The 20,306-nt window shown below is 36.6% G+C and overlaps 2 protein-coding genes across 2 annotated transcripts in view; one reads left to right on the top strand and one right to left on the bottom strand.

The window, feature by feature from the left end:
* Positions 1-3,519: 3,519 nt before the first annotated feature.
* Positions 3,520-4,766, top strand: LOC127632806 (immediate early response gene 2 protein-like). Its single transcript, XM_052111589.1, has one exon. The coding sequence runs from the start codon at positions 3,650-3,652 to the stop codon at positions 4,193-4,195; it is 546 nt and encodes a 181-aa protein (XP_051967549.1). The 5' UTR covers positions 3,520-3,649; the 3' UTR covers positions 4,196-4,766.
* Positions 4,767-17,736: 12,970 nt separating this feature from the next.
* Positions 17,737-20,306, bottom strand: part of LOC127632797 (voltage-dependent P/Q-type calcium channel subunit alpha-1A-like) — a 132,602-nt gene continuing 130,032 nt past the window's right edge. The window contains exon 47 of the mRNA XM_052111570.1: positions 17,737-19,021. Coding sequence (XP_051967530.1) covers positions 18,368-19,021 — 654 coding nt within the window. The 3' untranslated portion in view covers positions 17,737-18,367. The remainder of the gene's footprint in view (positions 19,022-20,306) is intronic.

Below are 20,306 nucleotides of genomic sequence, written 5' to 3'. Positions count from 1 at the left end.
GTGTGATCACAGCTGCAAAGAATGCTCAAGAAATGCAGGGCTGGACCTTCTAGGCCTCATCGCATGTAATGCAGTTAGTGAGATAACAGTAATGAGGAAGCTATTTTTACAAGTAGTGGCTTGAAAATGTACATGATTACTCACTGTGTTGGTATAATAGGTTTGAAATGCCCAGAAATGACAAAAGAACAAACGTTAATCTTTCCTTGTCAGAGTTAATACAACTTTAGTGGCTCGGCTGTAAGCACAACATTGCCACAGATTAAAGTACTGAAAAGGAACAGTTATACCCCAAATTAAAATTGTCTCACTGTTGATTCACCCTCATGCTGTCCCAGATGTGTGTGACATTCTTTCATCTGCTGAACACAAACGAAGATTTTTAGAAGTCCATACAATGCAAGTGAATGGTGACTAGTACTTTGAAGATCCAAAAAGCATATAAAGTCAGCATAAATGTAATCAGACATACTCCAGTGGTTTAATCCATGTCTTCAAAAGTGATATGATAAGTGTGTTAGAAACGGATCAATATTTAAGTCCATTTGTCTATCAATTCTCCTCCCTGCCCTGTAGGTTATATTGTGCGATATGCACGAAGAATATGAATCGCCAAAAACAAAATAAGAAAGGGTAAGTGGAGTGGAGATTTAGAGTAAAAAAGGATGTAAATATTGATCTGTTTCTCACCCATACCTATCATATCACTTCTGAAGACATGGATTAAACCAATGGAGTCGTATGGATTACTTTTAAGCTGCATTTATGTGCTTTATGGAGCTTCAAAGCTCTGATCACCATTCACTTGCATTGTCTGGACCTACAGAGATGAAACCTTCATTTGTGTTCAGCAGAAGAAAGAAAGTCCTACACTTCTGGGATGGCATGAGGGTGAGTAAATAATGAGAGAATTCACATTTTTGGGTGAATTCCTTTAAAGATCCATTCCTTTAAGTACAGAAATAAACAAAATAGAAGTAAAGAAAGAAAGGAGGGGGGAAATAAAAGAAAGGTACAAGTAAAACATTATGTTCGTTAATGTCTTGTTAAATGTTTATTTTATTTCATGTTATATTGTATACTGTATATTGTAATTATCATTTGTATTACAGCTATTTAGCACCTTATTGTCATTCTGTTTTTATTTTGATTATTCTTTTTTTCTTGTCATTATTGCATGTAAACACAATCAGACTATTATAAACACAAACTCGACAGAAAAGCATTGGCATATGTTCCTTTTCACTCACAATGAGCAGTATAATAATAAAACTCTGGTTTGCACGAACAATGGCGTTGAATTGAGACATAACTGGGGAATTTCACCAGGTACCAAGAGATTCTATAAATAGACTCGTGTGTTTGCTCAGAGGTTCAGCTGTCATCTGACCTCAATCGCTTTTGCTTCCTCGTAATAGTCATGTGAGCCGAAGGGGAGGTGATGTTGGACCGGTGACAATTCCAAATATGGTGCTGCGGTGACTACATCATCACTGCCTCTGCTGTGCACACGTCATGGCTTTTCCACTGCACGCGCACAGGAGGTCCGACGGATGTTCCATATATGGTTATAGAGTGTGACGTCGAGCATCCAGAAAAACATATCACACAGAAACAGCTTCCAAGGAATTGTAAACACTGGGGGATGGTTGAGAAACATTTGTACAAAATGTTGATATAGGTAAGAGATTGATAGATTGGTCTATAGTGTAAGTAATTAATTCAAATAAAATGATACACTTGATTATTAATTCACATGCACCACATGCTTCCCTTAATGAGCTTTTCGTGCATTTAACAGTCTTGTACATTGATTTACAAGTGATCAATAAATCATGATTATTTCAGAAAGTCAGTGGCATAGGCAAGGGTGGGCTGGGGTGGTCCTGGGCCCACCCAAAATAGACCTAGGACCACCCAGAATATCACAGATTGTTCTTTGACTTCAAATATATATTTATAAAATAGTTTTTAAAAATGCATAAATTCTGATTTCTGAAAAGGTGGAAGAACAGGGACATTTTGGTAAAAATAAATAAAAATAATAACTTGGCCAATACATTTTTACTGAGGCCCACCCAAAACTAATTTCCTGGGTACGCCCTTGACTGATGTCAAGATACAGTGTAATTAATGCAGTGCCATTATATCATTTTGTGTCATGACTCATATATAAGTAGCACAGTTCCATTATGACATATGTTGACAAGATCTTGTTTTAAATATTATTATTATTCAAAGCCACAAAAGCATAAAACAACAGATAGTGCCTATTTGTGCATAGTCACATTGATAACAACTAACATTGCCAGAAAAATGATTTCATATAAATTGTAGTTCCTTTATAATGTTACATGCTGACAATTTTTTTAAGTCAAAAATGTATTATGTATTATTATATACTCTATGTTGTACACATGCCACAATAAAACTTATAAGCCAAATATCTAATATACCATTATGAATGAAATAATTGCATCTAATTATTTACATTTACATTTACTTTTATTCATTGGCAGATGCTTTTATCCAAAGCGACTTACAGTGCCCTTATTACAGGGACAATCCCCCCGGAGCAACCTGGAGTTAAGTGCCTTACTCAAGGACACAATGGTGGTGACTGTGGGGATCAAACCAGTGTCCTTCTGATTACCAGATTACCAGTTATGTGCTTAGACCACTACACCACCACCACTCATAGAAGAGGTCTAATAGTCACATTAATAACATTAACACTAATATTGCCACAAAATAATTATATAAATGTATGTTGACAAGATTTTTAAGCATGCAACAATAACATTAATTAGCCAAATATTTGAAATATTGTTTACAAAGAGCCCATTTTTTTCTTAAATAATTAACTGTACTATATATTGTTCTTTACATTTCAAACTATCCTCTTTAAAATAAAATAGCAAATCAATGTTGACAATAATTTTTTTCAAAGTTTTTTTTTTAATGTTATTGCAGATCAAGACACTTCTTAAAAAGATGTAGGCTACTCCTTTTTATTTTTATTATTAATTATTTAACTTTAACTGGAGGATCAGGTCTCACTATATTAAAAAATAATATTTTATGCAATCCATTAGAGGAAGGTGAAACTATACTTCATTTTAAAACGTCAAATTGTGTGTTTAAGAATAAAATGGATATAGAATCATTTTAGTTGGAAAGACAAAATATGGATTATCTTTCCCAACTTAATATTTGATAAGATGGCTGATTTGGAATGTTTCTTAAAACTGTAATTTTGATATAAACAAGGTACCGGTGAAGTTCACTTCCATAAACCGATTTTATTATCTTTAAATACTCATTTACAAACACAACTTCTCCTCACACGAGTCTGCTAGTTGGAATAACGAGAATAGTCGGTTTATGTTGACAAGATACTTTAGTGGCGCTTGGGCATTATGACGTATCGACCAGGCGGGAGGGGCGTGTTTATACACTCGGGGGAATGGAAACTCGTGACGTCACCGGAGCGCACATATAACACCGCCCTGAGAGGAGAAAAGTTTGAGTTTCACAATCCACTGAGAAGAGAAATCTTCAAGAGAAAGTCTTGACGTAAATAAAAGACGAAAAGAACCGAAATATTCCGGAACATTGTGAATACTCGAGGTGTTTGAAACCAAGAACAATGGACGTGGAGGCCAAGAGAATTATGGCTCTTTCTGTTAGTAAACTGTATTCATTGAGAATCCAGCGCGGGGGATTGAGACTTCACCGGAGTCTCCTGCTCTCCATGACCATGAGAGCCGCCCGGGACATCTACCACACCGCTGTGTTGCTCAAAGACAAGGAGGAGATGCAGGTCGTTTCGTGCGCCTCGGAACCAGCCACTGAGGAGCCTATGGAGATCAGTAAAGACCAAAGCACTGTCAGTGACTCTACAGTGACTGAAACTCCCAAAGAGATCTCCGCAAAACCTCATGAACCCAAAGAGACACCAGAGGAGGACAAAGAGAACCGAGGCGCAAATCAATGCGCACGGCACTCCAGGAAGCGCAGCGGTAAGACGGCGGTCGAGCCTGACTTTCTGCCGCGGAAGAAGCGGAGAATGGACACGACTGACGATAAGCATTACGCACAGGGCGAGGTCTTAAGGACGACTCATGAAAACAGCTGCCGACCAGCTGAAACACTGACAGCGTTCCCGACAAATCGGGCCATCGGTGCGTGTTGAGCAAGACGCGCTTTGGATAGTTCCAAGAATCATCTCCCTTGTTGGGAATTTCCTGGACAAACTGGTACTTCACTGACCAGTTAAGGCGGTCCGAATGGAGTTGGGACTCCTGAGTGCCTCGGCTCGCCAGATGACCGAGGAGAGCTCACGAAGGAGCCCGCGGAATTAAAGCACAGGATCCGGATCCAGTGTGATCCGAACCGCCGTGGAATCACCGGAGCTGCTTTATTGTTCAGATGAGTCAGAGATGAAGTCTGACTCTGATCTGATAGCAGATGCTGACTCAACGAAGTTGAACTTTGTGGAAAGAGGAACCTCTTGATATTTTGTCCTATATGAACTGTACTACTATGAGAGACAAACACATCTTGTTCATCCAGTTGCACACCGTTGTTGAACAATCTGTGGTTATAATGTGACTTGCCAATGTTTTACCCTAAAAACAAAGTGTTAAAATGCACTATCGCACTGAATAATTGCACAGAAGGATATGTTGGACACAATGGACTTACAATTTACCAGCTGTGTTTAGTGTTCTGTCTTTGGTTGCAATAAACTTACAAATGTTCAAAAATGATTCTGTTGTGCATTTGTGATTTTAACAACATTACTGTCCACAAACCTCAGAAACACTTGGCATGAGCTCTGGATGGATATGGTTTACTAATCAGGACAAAACTTAAAAGAATATTCCGGGTTCAGTTCAAGTTCACCTCAATCGACAGCATTTGTGGTATAAAGCTGATTGGAGTTGAAAGATGTTGTTGACTCCTCCCTCCTTTTTATATAAAAAAGAGAGCATCAAATCTAGGTTACAATGGAAGTGAATGGGGCCAATTTTTGGAGGGTTAAAAATCAGAAACGTGAAACTTATAATTTTATAACAGCACTGCCATTAATATTTCTGTAAAAAAATTGTATTATTTGAGCTGTGAAGTTGTTTAAATAGTCGTTTTAGGGGTTATGCAATAGGCCGTCATGGAAACGAAGATGTAAAATTGGATAACTTTACACAGAAAAGGTTATTAAGCGATTTATCACACCAAAAATTACGTTAAAACACGTATATACATCTTGTGGCTATACTTCTGAAACGGTGAGTATTTTAATGTTTATGGAGTGGCCCCATTCACTCACTGTAGTCCAGATTTGTTGTGTTTTTAAAGAAAATGAGGGACGAGTCGACATTCATTTTTGTGGTAATCACCATTATGACACAAATGCTGTCGATCGATCTGAACTTGTATTGAACCTGGAATATTCCTTTCTAAACTATGTTTAGGAGACTAGTGTTTTTAATAGACCTTCAACTGAGAAAAAAAAGTACAACAGTAAGAGTTAACTTTCCATGGAACTGGCCTCCAGCGTTTGAGATTTCTTAAGATCCTGTTAGTAATGTGTGACTCTAGCTCACTCATAGCCCTTTATCATGATTTGTAACACTTATCGTTACACACCTCTATCACCTCTTGATGTGGGTGGTGAAAAAGCCGTAAGCTGGAAACATGTCCATGAATCATGAAATACTATTTTCCCATGAACACGCACAAACATTCTGGCTAGTGGCCAGTGTCAGACTACGTCACTGTCAAGCTTGAAGTCCCAGTTGAACTGGTAGAGCTGTAAGAGGTACAGCATTCAAAACTGACATCAGTAGAGCACAATGCAAAATAATTAATGCAAGAGAGTAAAACTAGAGTCTGGAAGCCTCAGGGCATGAAGTGTAATCACATCTTTAAATAGCATAATGTTGAGTCTTAGGTTTGAGCCCTTACTGTGTATCATAGTAGAGTGAGACACAGAAATTAGAAATTTAAAGAGAGTTTGTTAATTTAACTTTTGAGTGTGACCAAGGGTTTAATTGGTATTTGGGATCAGGGGGAACTCTAAAACCTATTAGTGAGATTACTCACATCTCTTAAAAAAAGATTAATTAGCTTTTGTAAGTTAATACAAAAACAATTTCATTCTATTATTATTAATATTTTATTAGAATTTATTTTTTGATTTACAACCCCACAGAGTATAAAGCTTTTTAATAAACCAAGCAATATTGCTACTGCTATTAATAATGACTTAGTATCTCATAATAACGACTTATCTCATAATGAGAAAGTTTCTCATAATAATAAATTAGTATATAATAATAATAAATTAGTATCTCATAATAACGACTTATCTCATAATGAGAAAAGTTCTTGTAATAATAAATTAGTTTCTCATAATAACGACTTATCTCATAATGAGAAACTTTCTCGAAATAATACATTAGTATATCATAATAATAAATTAGTTTCTCATAATAATAAATTAGTATCTCATAATGAGAAAGTTTCTCATAATAATAAATTAGCGTCTCATAATAACGACTTATCTCATAATGAGAAACTGTCTCATAATAATAAATTAGTATATCTTAATGATGACTTATCTCATAATGAGAAACTGTCTCATAATAATAAATTAGTATATCATAATGATGACTTATCTCATAATGAGAAACTGTCTCATAATAATAAATTAGTATCTCATAATAACTACTTATAATGAGAAACTGTCTCATAATAATAAATTAGTATCTCATAATGATGACTCATAATGAGAACTGTCTCATAATAAATTGTATCTCATCTATCTCATAATGAGAAAAGTTCTTGTAATAATAAATTAGTTTCTCATAATAACCACTTATCTCATAATGAGAAACTTTCTCGAAATAATAAATTAGTATATCATAATAATAAATTAGTTTCTCATAATAATAAATTAGTATCTCATAATGAGAAAGTTTCTCATAATAATATATTAGCGTCTCATAATAATGACTTATCTCATAATGAGAAACTGTCTCATAATAATAAATTAGTATATCATAATGATGACTTATCTCATAATGAGAAACTGTCTCATAATAATAAATTAGTATATCATAATGATGACTTATCTCATAATGAGAAACTGTCTCATAATAATAAATTAGTATCTCATAATAATGACTTATCTCATAATGAGAAACTGTCTCATAATAATAAATTAGTATATCATAATGACGACGTATCTCATAATGAGAAACTGTCTCATAATAATAAATTAGTATCTCATAATGACGACTTATCTCATAATGAGAAACTGTCTCATAATAATAAATTAGTATATCATAATAACGACTTATCTCATAATGAGAAACTGTCTCATAATAATAAATTAGTATATCATAATAATGAGAAACTGTCTCATAATAATAAATTAGTATCTCATAATAACGACTTATCTCATAATGAGAAACTGTCTCATAATAATAAATTAGTATATCATAATAACGACTTATCTCATAATGAGAAACTGTCTCATAATAATAAATTAGTATATCATAATAACGACTTATCTCATAATGAGAAACTGTCTCATAATAATAAATTAGTATATCATAATAATGAGAAACTGTCTCATAATAATAAATTAGTATATCATAATAACGACTTATCTCATAATGAGAAACTGTCTCATAATAATAAATTAGAATATCATAATAATGACAAACTGTCTCATAATAATAAATTAGTATATCATAATAATGAGAAACTGTCTCATAATAATAAATTAGTATCTCATAATAACGACTTATCTCATAATGAGTAACTGTCTCATAATAATAAATTAGTATATCATAATAACGACTTCTCATAATGAGAAACTGTCTCATAATAATAAATTAGTATCTCATAATAATGAGAAACTGTCTCATAATAATAAATTAGTATCTCATAATAACGACTTATCTCATAATGAGAAACTGTCTCATAATAATAAATTAGTATCTCATAATAATGAGAAACTGTCTCATAATAATAAATTAGTATCTCATAATAACGACTTATCTCATAATGAGAAACTGTCTCATAATAATAAATTAGTATCTCATAATAATGACTTATCTCATAATGAGAAACTGTCTCATAATAATAAATTAGTATTTCATAATAATGAGAAACTGTCTCATAATAATAAATTAGTATATCATAATATCAACTTATCTCATAATGAGAAACTGTCTCATGATAATAAATTAGTATATCATAATAATGAGAAACTGTCTCATAATAACGACTTATCTCATAATGAGTAACTGTCTCATAATAATAAATTAGTATATCATAATAACGACTTATCTCATAATGAGAAACTGTCTCATAATAATAAATTAGTATATCATAATAACGACTTATCTCATAATGAGAAACTGTCTCATAATAATAAATTAGTATATCATAATATCGACTTATCTCATAATGAGAAACTGTCTCATAATAATAAATTAGTATATCATAATAATGAGAAACTGTCTCATAATAACGACTTATCTCATAATGAGAAACTGTCTCATAATAATAAATTAGTATATCATAATAACGACTTATCTCATAATGAGAAGCTGTCTCATAATAATAAATTAGTATCTCATAATAACGACTTATAATGAGAAACTGTCTCATAATAATAAATTAGTATATCATAATAATGAGAAACTGTCTCATAATAATAAATTCGTATCTCATAATAACGACTTATCTCATAATGAGAAACTGTCTCATAATAATAAATTAGTATCTCATAATAATGACTTATCTCATAATGAGAAGCTGTCTCATAATAATAAATTAGTATCTCATAATAATGAGAACTGTCTCATAATAATAAATTAGTATCTCATAATAACGACTTATCTCATAATGAGAAACTGTCTCATAATAATAAATTAGCGTCTCATAATAACGACTTATCTCATAATGAGAAACTGTCTCATAATAATAAATTAGTATATCATAATAATGAGAAACTGTCTCATAATAATAAATTAGTATCTCATAATAACGACTTATAATGAGAAACTGTCTCATAATAATAAATTAGTATATCATAATGAGAAACTGTCTCATAATAATAAATTCGTATCTCATAATAACGACTTATCTCATAATGAGAAACTGTCTCATAATAATAAATTAGTATCTCATAATAATGACTTATCTCATAATGAGAAGCTGTCTCATAATAATAAATTAGTATCTCATAATAATGAGAACTGTCTCATAATAATAAATTAGTATCTCATAATAATGAGAACTGTCTCATAATAATAAATTAGTATCTCATAATGAGAAAGTTTCTCATAATAATAAATTAGCGTCTCATAATAACAACTTATCTCATAATGAGAAACTGTCTCATAATAATAAATTAGCGTCTCATAATAACGACTTATCTCATAATGAGAAATTGTCTCATAATAATAAATTAGTATATCATAATAATGACTTATCTCATAATGAGAAATTGTCTCATAATAATAAATTAGTATATCATAATAATGAGAAACTGTCTCATAATAATAAATTAGTATCTCATAATAACGACTTATCTCATAGTGAGTAACTGTCTCATAATAATAAATTAGTATATCATAATAACGACTTATCTCATAATGAGAAGCTGTCTCATAATAATAAATTAGTATCTCATAATAACGACTTATAATGAGAAACTGTCTCATAATAATAAATTAGTATATCATAATAATGAGAAACTGTCTCATAATAATAAATTAGTATATCATAATATCGACTTATCTCATAATGAGAAACTGTCTCATAATAATAAATTAGTATATCTTAATAATGAGAAACTGTCTCATAATAATAAATTAGTATATCATAATAATGAGAAACGGTCTCATAATAATAAATTAGTATATCATAATAACGACTTATCTCATAATGATAAAGATTCTCGTAATAATAAATTAGCATCTCATAATATTAAATTAGTTTCACATAATAATGAGAAACTTTCTCACAATCATGTGTTAATATGTCACAATATTCAGAAAACATGTAATGAAATGGATTGACAAAAAGCTGCCAATGTATTTTTGTTCTTTTATATTAGATGGAGCTGTTCCGTTTGAATGTGCTTTATATTGAAATTACCAGCATGAGTAAGCATGAATGTTTTAAATCATTTGAAGTATGAATCATATCTCGTTGATTGTGGGTGTGGATCTGCATAGGTGTGCAAGTCAGTTGAGGACACAGGAAGTGAAATGTTATTTTCAGGGTGAGTAAATAAACTGGGAAACTACAGCCCGATAATAACCTAGGGTGATTAATCACTTTATCTCATGTTCAGCTTAATTATTGAAACTTAGTTGAATTTGATAAAGTGGTGTGAAACATGTGGTCATGTGTGGATCAAGTGTAAACCTCATACAGTCCTATTTACTTTGTGGTGGTCGTGTTGTGGGCCTTTCATCTCTGTAATAAAATAAACAAATGAGGTGGATGGGGGAAATTATCGAGACTATATAGGAAATCACTGAATAACAGTTCTAAAACAGGTCAAAGTTTGGAGCTGCATAAAGCACTGAAAATGTGAAATAGGTTGCAAATCAGTGTCCCGTTGCTTTCTGTTGTTGTTGTAGATTAATAAAGGCTTTTGGAGAACTATTACATATGCTATATGATTATTATCTAACATAAAATTACCAAAGCATGAAAAGCAGCTAGTTTTAAACACATCAAATGTGTGTCTCTACCCACCTTAATTAAATTGTTGGTTTTGACAGTTTCAGCCCGTTTCTGCTGCATTTAGTGTGGAAAGTGCATTCTTTAGGCTAGTGACCTTATGGGGGCGTTCAAATCAAATGCAGTAACTTCCTGAGACACACTTACCAGGGCTTTATCATGCACCCATCAAATCCTTAATCATTTGGAATAGCTGTGGGGTCACTTCCCCAACCTGAAAAAATGAGGCATGATTGCCTTGTTTTGTAGGTGTGAGTTTATGTGCAAAGAGTTTTTGGTTTCTGGACGCATTCACACAAACACACGCTCCAGTCATGAATCTGAAAACAAGACATTGTAAATGCGCAGTTAGAATGCATTCTCTCTGGTTTTTATTCAGGTTCTTTAGGAAGAGTTCTGTTTGAATTACAAAATGCACTGGTAGAAATAGCAGAGAGATAGAGAGAGATAGAGAAAGAGGGGGGGATTTTTTTTTTCATAGCCAGAATAAATGTGTAACATCACCAGGTTCAGGCAGCCTCTTTTACAGCTCAACATCAGCAAAAGGGTTTGGGGTTTCTTCTTAAATTAGATGGATGTGCAATCCCTCATACGGAGAGTTACTGGATATCTTTTCACCTTTTTTTTAAAACATCTGTAATACATTTCCATGTTGTGTGCTCACCTTACCTACGATTCTCAGAGAACAGTTGGCAATAGAAACAAACAAACATTCTATGACTTCATCATCAATGATGTCATGTTTTATATATTTTTTTTCCTCTTGGAGCTCTTTTTTTGTCTTTTCTCTTTTTAAAAATAGAAGAAAAAAGAAACACATTGCTCATAAAAACATCTATCTATATTTATATATTTATACATATATATATATACTCTTTTCTTTATATTCTTTTAATATTTTATAATTCCTGAAGTTGACTTGTTAACCCACAGAGTGGCATGCACATTGCACATGCAAATCAGTAATTAATATACCTCTCTTTATCATGACCATTTTTTTTTTCTCATGAAACTTCCTCTTTTGCTTCTAAATGGTTCAGGCCAATTGTGTACGGATGGGACCGTGGAACTATGGGTGATTATGGAGAGACGGGATGGGTTTGCAGGTGTCACGGTGACAATGTGCTCCACATACACACACACACACACACACACACACACACACACACACACACACACACACACACACACACACACACACACACACACACTTCACTTATTTCCCCTTTGACAAATATGCTACTGCTGACGACGCACTCACAGTCTCATGACTCGCTTCCGATCAAAGAGCCACTGAGGGAATTATTCACGTGTTGCTCATTTCTTCTTTTTCTTCTTTGAATTTCACTCGTTCACTGCTACTTGTTTTCTCAATAGAGAGTTTATCTTCTATTCTGTCAACTGGTGCAATTAAACGTGTAATAAGTATGGTTCATGTGTTAATTACTGGTATTTTAATATGTCATTACGTAACATTACTATTTAAACTGTTATAGGGAAAGTTCACACAAAAATGACATTTTTACCATCTTCTGTGGAAAACAGAATTTTTGAAGGATATTTTCAGTTTTGTTTTTTGTCTATATAATGTAAGTCAATGGGGTCTAAAATGTTCAACCTCAATAAAGGATGTAAAGGCAGCATAAAGTTAATCCATTCAACTCCAATGGTTTACTCCACGTTGTCCAAAGCCATACGTTCAGTTCTGAGTGAAAAACAGACCAGAACTGAAGTCACTATAAATCTTGACATTCGCCATGAAAAGCTCAATTACGCTTCGCTGCACAAGAGCCAAAGATTCTCGGTTTTCATGCCTTCTCGGGCTACTTTTAAAATGAAGATGCGAGTTAAAATGATAAAGTCGAAGGTTGAGGAAATGTGACCGCAGTCGCCATAGGGTTGATTACAAATGCTAGAAAATGAAAATGCAATGTCTTATTGATGTATAATGATACTGGGATGCAGCATCAAAAGCATCACCATCTTGAAGCCAAGATTTACAGTGAATAAGGAATTCAAGTTGGCTTATTCAAAGCTAACGTATCACTTCAGAAGACATGGATTTAGCCATTTCAGTTGTATGGATTAGTTTTGGTCCCCATTGACTTACATCGTATGAACAAAAACACCTCATCGTCCTTTAAAATACCTTTTTTTGTGCTCCGCAGAAGAAATAAAGTCATAAGAGTTTGAGACCACGTCCTCACTAATCCATTTCAATTGGTGAACTCATTATTTCGTTTTCAGTGTCTTAACATCATGCGGTTATTTCCCCCCAAAAATCTCCATTGTGGTGAGGATGAGAGGCATAAACGTGGCAAAATCAATGTAGTTTTTGGACAAAAATGTTCTAGTGTGGACGTGGCCTGAGACAGCGTGAGAATTGTCATTTTGGGCGAACTCTCCCTTTAATACTTATGTAAGAAAATAACCATTTTTATAACGTATTAGATCTTATTTTTTTAACACACGACTAATCTATGGTAGAACGAAATTTATTCGCGGTATTTGCGCGAAATCTTGAGAGGAAAAAACCAAATGCACAGAAAGCAATGTGTTTGAATGGACAAATCATAACATGCAAGACTTGGAGTGAGAAACAGAAATAGAAACACGGCAATGCAGTTGAAAAAAAGAGGAACACATGGACTGTTGCAGGAAGTTTATGAATGATATATACAAGAGTTACAGAAGAGAAAGAGATATGACAAAAAAAGCACTGATGGCCAGACATGAATAGACAGTCGGACTGAGGTACAAACATGATGATGATGATGATGATGATATTTGGACAAGTGTCGCTCTTCGCTTCTGCCATGACTCGGTGTCTAAGATCGTATTACGGCGATGGGAACAGTTCATTGTAAGGCACTAAAAACAACTTGCCTTCGAATCAGACACATACGGACACACTCACAGAGGACCGTCTCACTGTCACACAGATGAACCCAACCCGTCCGATCTTCTGCTGCATGGAAAAAGTGCAGATGGCTCCATGTGAATAATGAAATATGCCGTGGTAAATGCTGAGCAGAAATGGATTGGCAAACCCAGCGCTAATTTACTCAAGGTGGACAATTTGTATCCCATTCTGAGAAGATATTTTTTAAACGCCTTTTTTTGGCATGCACAATGCCTGTGCTGGCCACAGCTGTGCCTCAAGCTCTCGCTCTCATACATACAGGTCAAATAAAACTACATTACCCATCACCCCCCTCCCACTTCACTAGTTCATCCCACACAGTAGCATGCACACACATGTAGTTCTGTTCTGTACAAAGGGAGACCACATGAAGTGGTGTAGCTACATAGAGGGTGACGTGTTTTGGCAGCACTCAACCATTGTAGGAAAGCCCTTATTTTGTGTAAAACAGAATGAAAAGGAGAGATACAGATAGACCCAGTAGAACAATATGAAACAAAACACATGCTCCAATGCAAGTTGTGTACAGTATCAGTGATGGTTCACTTTAAAAAGAGTGCAAACAGAAAAGATATGAGTGAAAAATAAAGCAAAAAGGCATCGACACTGAGAGCAAAAGAGGGTCAGAACCAAACCGATGAACAAGCAGAGCCAAAGAATGGTGCACCAGACTTCCTCGCATACTTGAACTCTTAAAACCGCCAAAAATGGAGCACGTACGCTGCATTTCAATGTCATTTCAAGTGTTTTTCGGCAAAAGAATACAAGACCGAGAGATCTTCGAAAAAGGGCTAACATTAACCATGCAAAAGGTCTAACTAACATTCATGCCTGACAAAAAAAATCCTTCCTGTCCTTTTGCAAAAGACCTGAGAAAGTAGAACGATCCCTCCAATATTGAATGCAACAAGCGGGGTGAGACGAATCAAAAACGGCTGCCATCCACTTGAGGAAGCATTGCTAAGAGAGACACCCTGACCGAACTTGGTTGTCGTTTCCCGTCATTACTCTCAGAGTAACTGGGATTTTCCCCCATCGTGTAACCGTGCCTCCCTGTCTTTAAAAAGCCCAGCAGATAGCGCAGACATGGGGACTTGTTAAGGCGTTGTGTGACTGAGTCCATCACATTGAGAGAGAGAGATTGAAGGGAGAGGGGAAGAGAGGCAGAGGACGGGTTAGTGTGCGACACTAGAACAGAAGGCACTGTGGCTCTGCAGGTTCATCTGGACCCATGTGCATCTAACCAGGGGCTAAGGGGAGGGTAAATGTGGGCCAAACGTCAACAAACACCCAGAAAACAGTGGATTCCTCCCTAGAAGTCTTGGATATGGGTTGGCAAGGAAAAGGGATCATGTTTTTATTTTTTAAATGGGAAGAGAATGTCTCTTGTGCTGGGGATTTTATCTGATTCTGGGACAGGATGGAAAACAAACTGAACTCTTCTGAGCTGCTTGTGTACCAAGACGTATGTGGAATATCAATCAGATGATCGGTAAAATCTGCTGACTTTAATAGAAGCCTATTGCAATTAGAGGTCGACCGATATTGGATTTTGCCGATACCGATAACTAAGATGGTGGAAAAGGCCGATAACCGATTAATCGGATGATTGTTTTTAAAATCGATTTATTGAATGTTAAAAGAAAATTCTGTGACATGCACAGGCATAGAGGCTATGAATAAAATCCCAGGTGCAGAAAAAAATCTTTTAAGCATAAACAATACCGAAATATTGGGGTGTCTGCTCCCAGCTCACACAAAGACATACTGTAAACAAAACATGCCCTCTTACAGTCATCAACAACGTATTACAGTATAAACACTATAAAGTACCCATCGTCAAGCTAAAAACATTTTATGACCAGTGGTTCCTTAACAGTAGATTATCAGCGATTGTGTGCATAATTGTCCAGTAAACAAATAAAACAAACAAATAAAACAACTATCGTAAAATATCGGGGGCAATTTTTGCTGATAACCGATCGTTGTCGTTTAATTGGTAAAACCGATATATCGTTCAACCTCTAATTGTATTGTCATATGTTTTGAGATTGTTAGACGAGTGTGGGTCAGCTGGACAGGTTCAATGACAGTAGGCCGCACCTATAAACCCCTGGGATGGAGGACCACTGGATCAAGACCCTGTCATGGCCAGTCCAATCTCGAGACCTGAACCCCAATTGAAAACCTCTGGAAGAGGAAGATGGATGGCCACAAGCCAAGTCGAGCTGCTTGAATTTTTGCGCCAGGAGTGGCATAAAGTCGCCAAACAGCAACGTGAAAGATTGGTGGACAGCGTGCCAAGATGCATGAAAGCTGTGACTGAAAATCAGGGATATTCCACCAAATATTGATTTCTAAACTCGTTAAAACATTAGTATTGTGTTGTTTATAAATGAATATCAACTTGTTTGCATTAGTCGAGGTCTGAAAACACCGCCTCATTTTTGTTATTTTGACCAGTTGTCATTTTCTGCAAATAAATGCTTTAAATGATGATATATTTATTTGGAATTTGGGAGAAATATTGTCAGTTCTTTATAGAATAAAACTAAAATGGTCATTTTACTCAAACACATACCTATAAATAGTAAATCCAGAGAAACTGATCATTTTGCAGTGGTCTCTTCATTTTTTCCAGAGCTTTATATATATATATATATATATATATATATATATATATATATATATATATATATGTTTGGCTGTTTCGTTTTATCCTGAGCAGAAGGGGGCGAGGGGTCTCAGATTGAGCAAGCAGCCAAAGACATACAAGCTCCCCATGGCAGGGAACAGGAAGGCAGGGTGGAAGAATCGTATCCAGTTACTTCATCTCCTACATTTCAGGTCAAAATAGTCAAAGAAGAGCTTTGACGGACAGCCCATACCGTGCTACGACGCCTTGTGGGACCATTCTGCAAATGCAATAGCGCCGTCTGGGGACTATTAGTGTATATAGGATTGTTTGTCCATAGTCTAGTCTGCGCAACAGCACCACAGAGTGGACAAAGAGTAAACAACAACATTCATCACCCAAAAAACTAACTTGCATTAGCTCTACATTAGCTGTGAAATTATATTTCAGGAGGTAAAAACAGACCCTCAATAAATATGCGCTTCTCCAGATCACACTTTATCTGTTGAGAAATTATTATGGAATGAACCCTGAATTGTTTTAAAACTTTTCCCTTTGAAACATTCATGAGGTCTGACCCGAACGACTAACTTCAGATAGGAATTCTACTCATCTGAGGTCACAAGTACGTGAGCTTCAGGATGCTATCGAGACGGCACCCTTATAGAACGGAAACATAAACGCAAGTAAATGATGGCCACATCAGACAAAACTCCCATAAACAATACGACAAAGTCACATGACCACATCTGTCTTCATCAGCATCACCGTAATTGTCATCAATTGCATTTAAGATAGGTTTCATCATATAAAGACTATTGTTCTTGACAATAGCAAGGAGAATTCCTCTTCCCCTGTTTTCTCTCTCTGTTTGCAGCCATGGCTGACAGAGCCGTGATGAGGGAGCTCGTTTTTAGTGCAATCCAAGGTAATAATAAACAGTGCAGAACATCATCTGGGATCCTCAGATGGATATAACGTAGAAAATACCTTCAGATTTGTCTTTCTAAATCTATAAACTCCATATGCACATTAGAAGATCTGTAGACATGGCGACAGGGAGAAAACGAGAGAAAGAACTTCCTCCAACTTAATGAAAAAAAAGAGAGCTATCAACCCCCCTGTTGATAATTTTTTTTTTTACCAATCATGCAAGTTTCCATCAGATTTTAGTCCAAAAATATTAAAGAAAGCTGAGCAAATGCAACAGAATAACCAAGCTCAAAATGTTCAAACAGAAGTAATCAATTGAAGACATTGTGAAGAGAAAATAGTCTTTCAGTCCTTCCCTCATTTGCCTTTGCGCTCTTTTCTGACAACGCTTTTTCCGGTCAGGGCTTAGTGGCAGTTTGTGGGCGTGGCTTCTTGATTTCCCCCACCCACCCGCCTCCTCTTGGGTCCTTGTATATGCCACGCCTCTTCTGCGGTTAACCCCTCCCCCCAGGTGATGAGGTCATTCAACATCTTGAGTTGGTAACAGTAAATGTAGATGATAAAACTCATCGATATTGGCCAGCGCAAGGTCTGGTTTTGCAGTAGGTAGAGCTCTTGTTTTTTCAAGAGCTCTTCATCAAAGTCTTTGATTTACTTTCATTTTTTTTGGGGTGCGGGGGGGGGGTTCAAGAGGAATATGTGAGGAAAAAAGGGGTTCTGGCTTCATTTTCAACTTTCCTTTTTTGATTGAGAGCTCTTTTTTCATCGACAGGAAGCAACTGGTCTTGCTCAGTCTGGGCGGAGCAATCAAACACAGAAACACTGAACTTTAAAGCTCAGTCCATCTAAACCCCACATATCTCTCATGTGCTCCCCAAAACATTCCCTTGCATCGTGGGAAATGTAGTCCAGAGAGCAGGAAAAGGCAAAAGAGAGGGAGTAGGGGAGCTGAAGTTAGAGCTCTTTTCCCTCTTTGAGAGTCTCATACGTCCTTCTATTCCACGTCCCCTTCCACCCCCTCTCTCCCTGCAGCTCTGCATAAACATCTCAACGCTAGTTGGCTTACGATGAGTGGCGCTCCCTCCTGGTCACCCTGTGCGCTAGCACCAATCATCCTCGTCCGTCTCGCTATAGGGTTCGTGCAGCCCCTTCCGGGGCCCGCGGCCTTGCGGTGGCCGATTCGGACCCGGGTGGGGGCTGCGGTGGTGCGGGGAGGGCGAGGAAGAACGGTAGCCATTAGGCATGCGGCGCGGGTGGGGAGGCCCCTGACGAGCAGTCCTTGGCGAACGGGGGTGAGGTTGTGAATGAGGATGGGGGTTGCCCTGTGACAGACTCTGCTCGTAGGCAGGTGGCTCGTGGTGGTGCTCGTATTCGTAGTCCCGGTTGTAAAATGGTCCGTCGCCCTCCAGGCTGTCCGGCGGTGGGCCCCAGCGGCCATGGCGTGGTGATTTGGGTGAAGCGTGTCTGGGGGACCGTGGGGAGGTGTGCCGGGGTGAGCCATGATGGGGCGAGGCATGGCGAGAGGGCGGGAGGTGGTAGGGTGGTTCGTGACCCGGCGGGGAGAAGTTGCGCGGGGAAGGGGAGTGGAGTCGTCCCTGTCCCGGCGAGCCGTACGGAGGCTTGCGGATGGCGGGGGAGTAGGTGATGTGAGGGCGTGGTGTGGACGGGGTCTGGGGCAGCTGCCGACGACCACGCCGGGGGGTGCTGGTCCCCGACGTCGAGGGAACGGGGCTCCCGCTCACGGAACTACTGCCCTACATGAAAATTAAAACAAGGCAAATAAAAAAACACCACAAAATTAACGTTGAACGAAAGAGAGGAGCACACACCGGCAAGAGGAAGAGGAGAGAGAGATTAAAAGAGATATAGATAGAGAAAGAGAGAGAGAGAGAGAGAGAGAGAGAGAGAGAAAGAGAAAGAGAGAGAAGGTGTGTGGAAACAACAACATCGATAAAACCAGAAAGAAAGAAACCGGCAATGAGGCAAAACAGCAGACACAGAGAAGCCACGAGTCACATCGAGAACAATGGACAGAAACAACAGCGAGAAAAGAAGATAAACAAAAGAATAACAAAAGAAAGAGAAACTGATTTCAGTAAGCAGTCATGATACGGTCGCTATACGTTTCCCTTAGGGCTCCACATGGCAGATTACTGCAAAAAGGATCTAAAACACGGACTCACAGACAGGAATCTCTGAGTCAACTGAATGATGGGATATTGTAAAATGCTGTGCGAGAGCGTGTGCTCTTGATACTAGATGTTTTATAAGGATGTGACTAATTTAATCATGCAGTTGGTAACAAAGTGTGAGCTAAATGACTATTCAGGGTGATTTTCAACTCATCTGTGGCATGCTTTTGATTACCACTCTTAAAGGTATAGTTCACCCAAAAATGAAAATTCTCTCATCATTTACTCACCCTCATGCCATCCCAGATGTGTTTGACTTTCTTTGTTCAGCAGAACACAAATGAAGATTTTTAAAAGAATTTCTCAGCTCTTTTGGTCCATACAATGCAAGTGAATGGGTGCCAACATTTTAAAGCTCCAAAATTGACATCAGTCAGCATTAAAGTAATCCATATGACTCCAGAGGTTAAATCAATTTCTCCTGAAGTGATTTGATGGGTGTGGGTGAGAAACAGTTCAATATATAAGTCTTCTTATATTTTTGGTGATTCACATTCTTCATGCATACGCCCCTACTGGGCAGGAAGAAGATTTTCTATCAAAAATTTACTTTAATATTGATCTTATTTATTTATTATTAAATACTGAACTATTTCTTATCCACATCTGTCATATTGCTTTTAGAAAATATGGATTTAACCACTGGAGTCATGTGGATTACTTTTATACTGCCTTTATGTGATGTTTGGAGCTTCAAAATTTTGGCACCCATTCACTTGCATTTTTTGGACCTACAGAGCTGAAATATTCTTCTAAAAATTTTACAATAAACAGACAGAATTTGTGTTCTGCAGAACAAAAAGTCCCACACATCTGGGATGGCATGAGGGTGAGTAAATAATGAGAC

The sequence above is a fragment of the Xyrauchen texanus genome, chromosome 39 (assembly GCF_025860055.1).
Source record: "Xyrauchen texanus isolate HMW12.3.18 chromosome 39, RBS_HiC_50CHRs, whole genome shotgun sequence".
Classification (NCBI taxonomy): domain Eukaryota; kingdom Metazoa; phylum Chordata; class Actinopteri; order Cypriniformes; family Catostomidae; genus Xyrauchen; species Xyrauchen texanus.
Note: the sequence above shows the minus strand (reverse complement) of the source record. Positions and strands in the feature narration are given on the sequence as shown.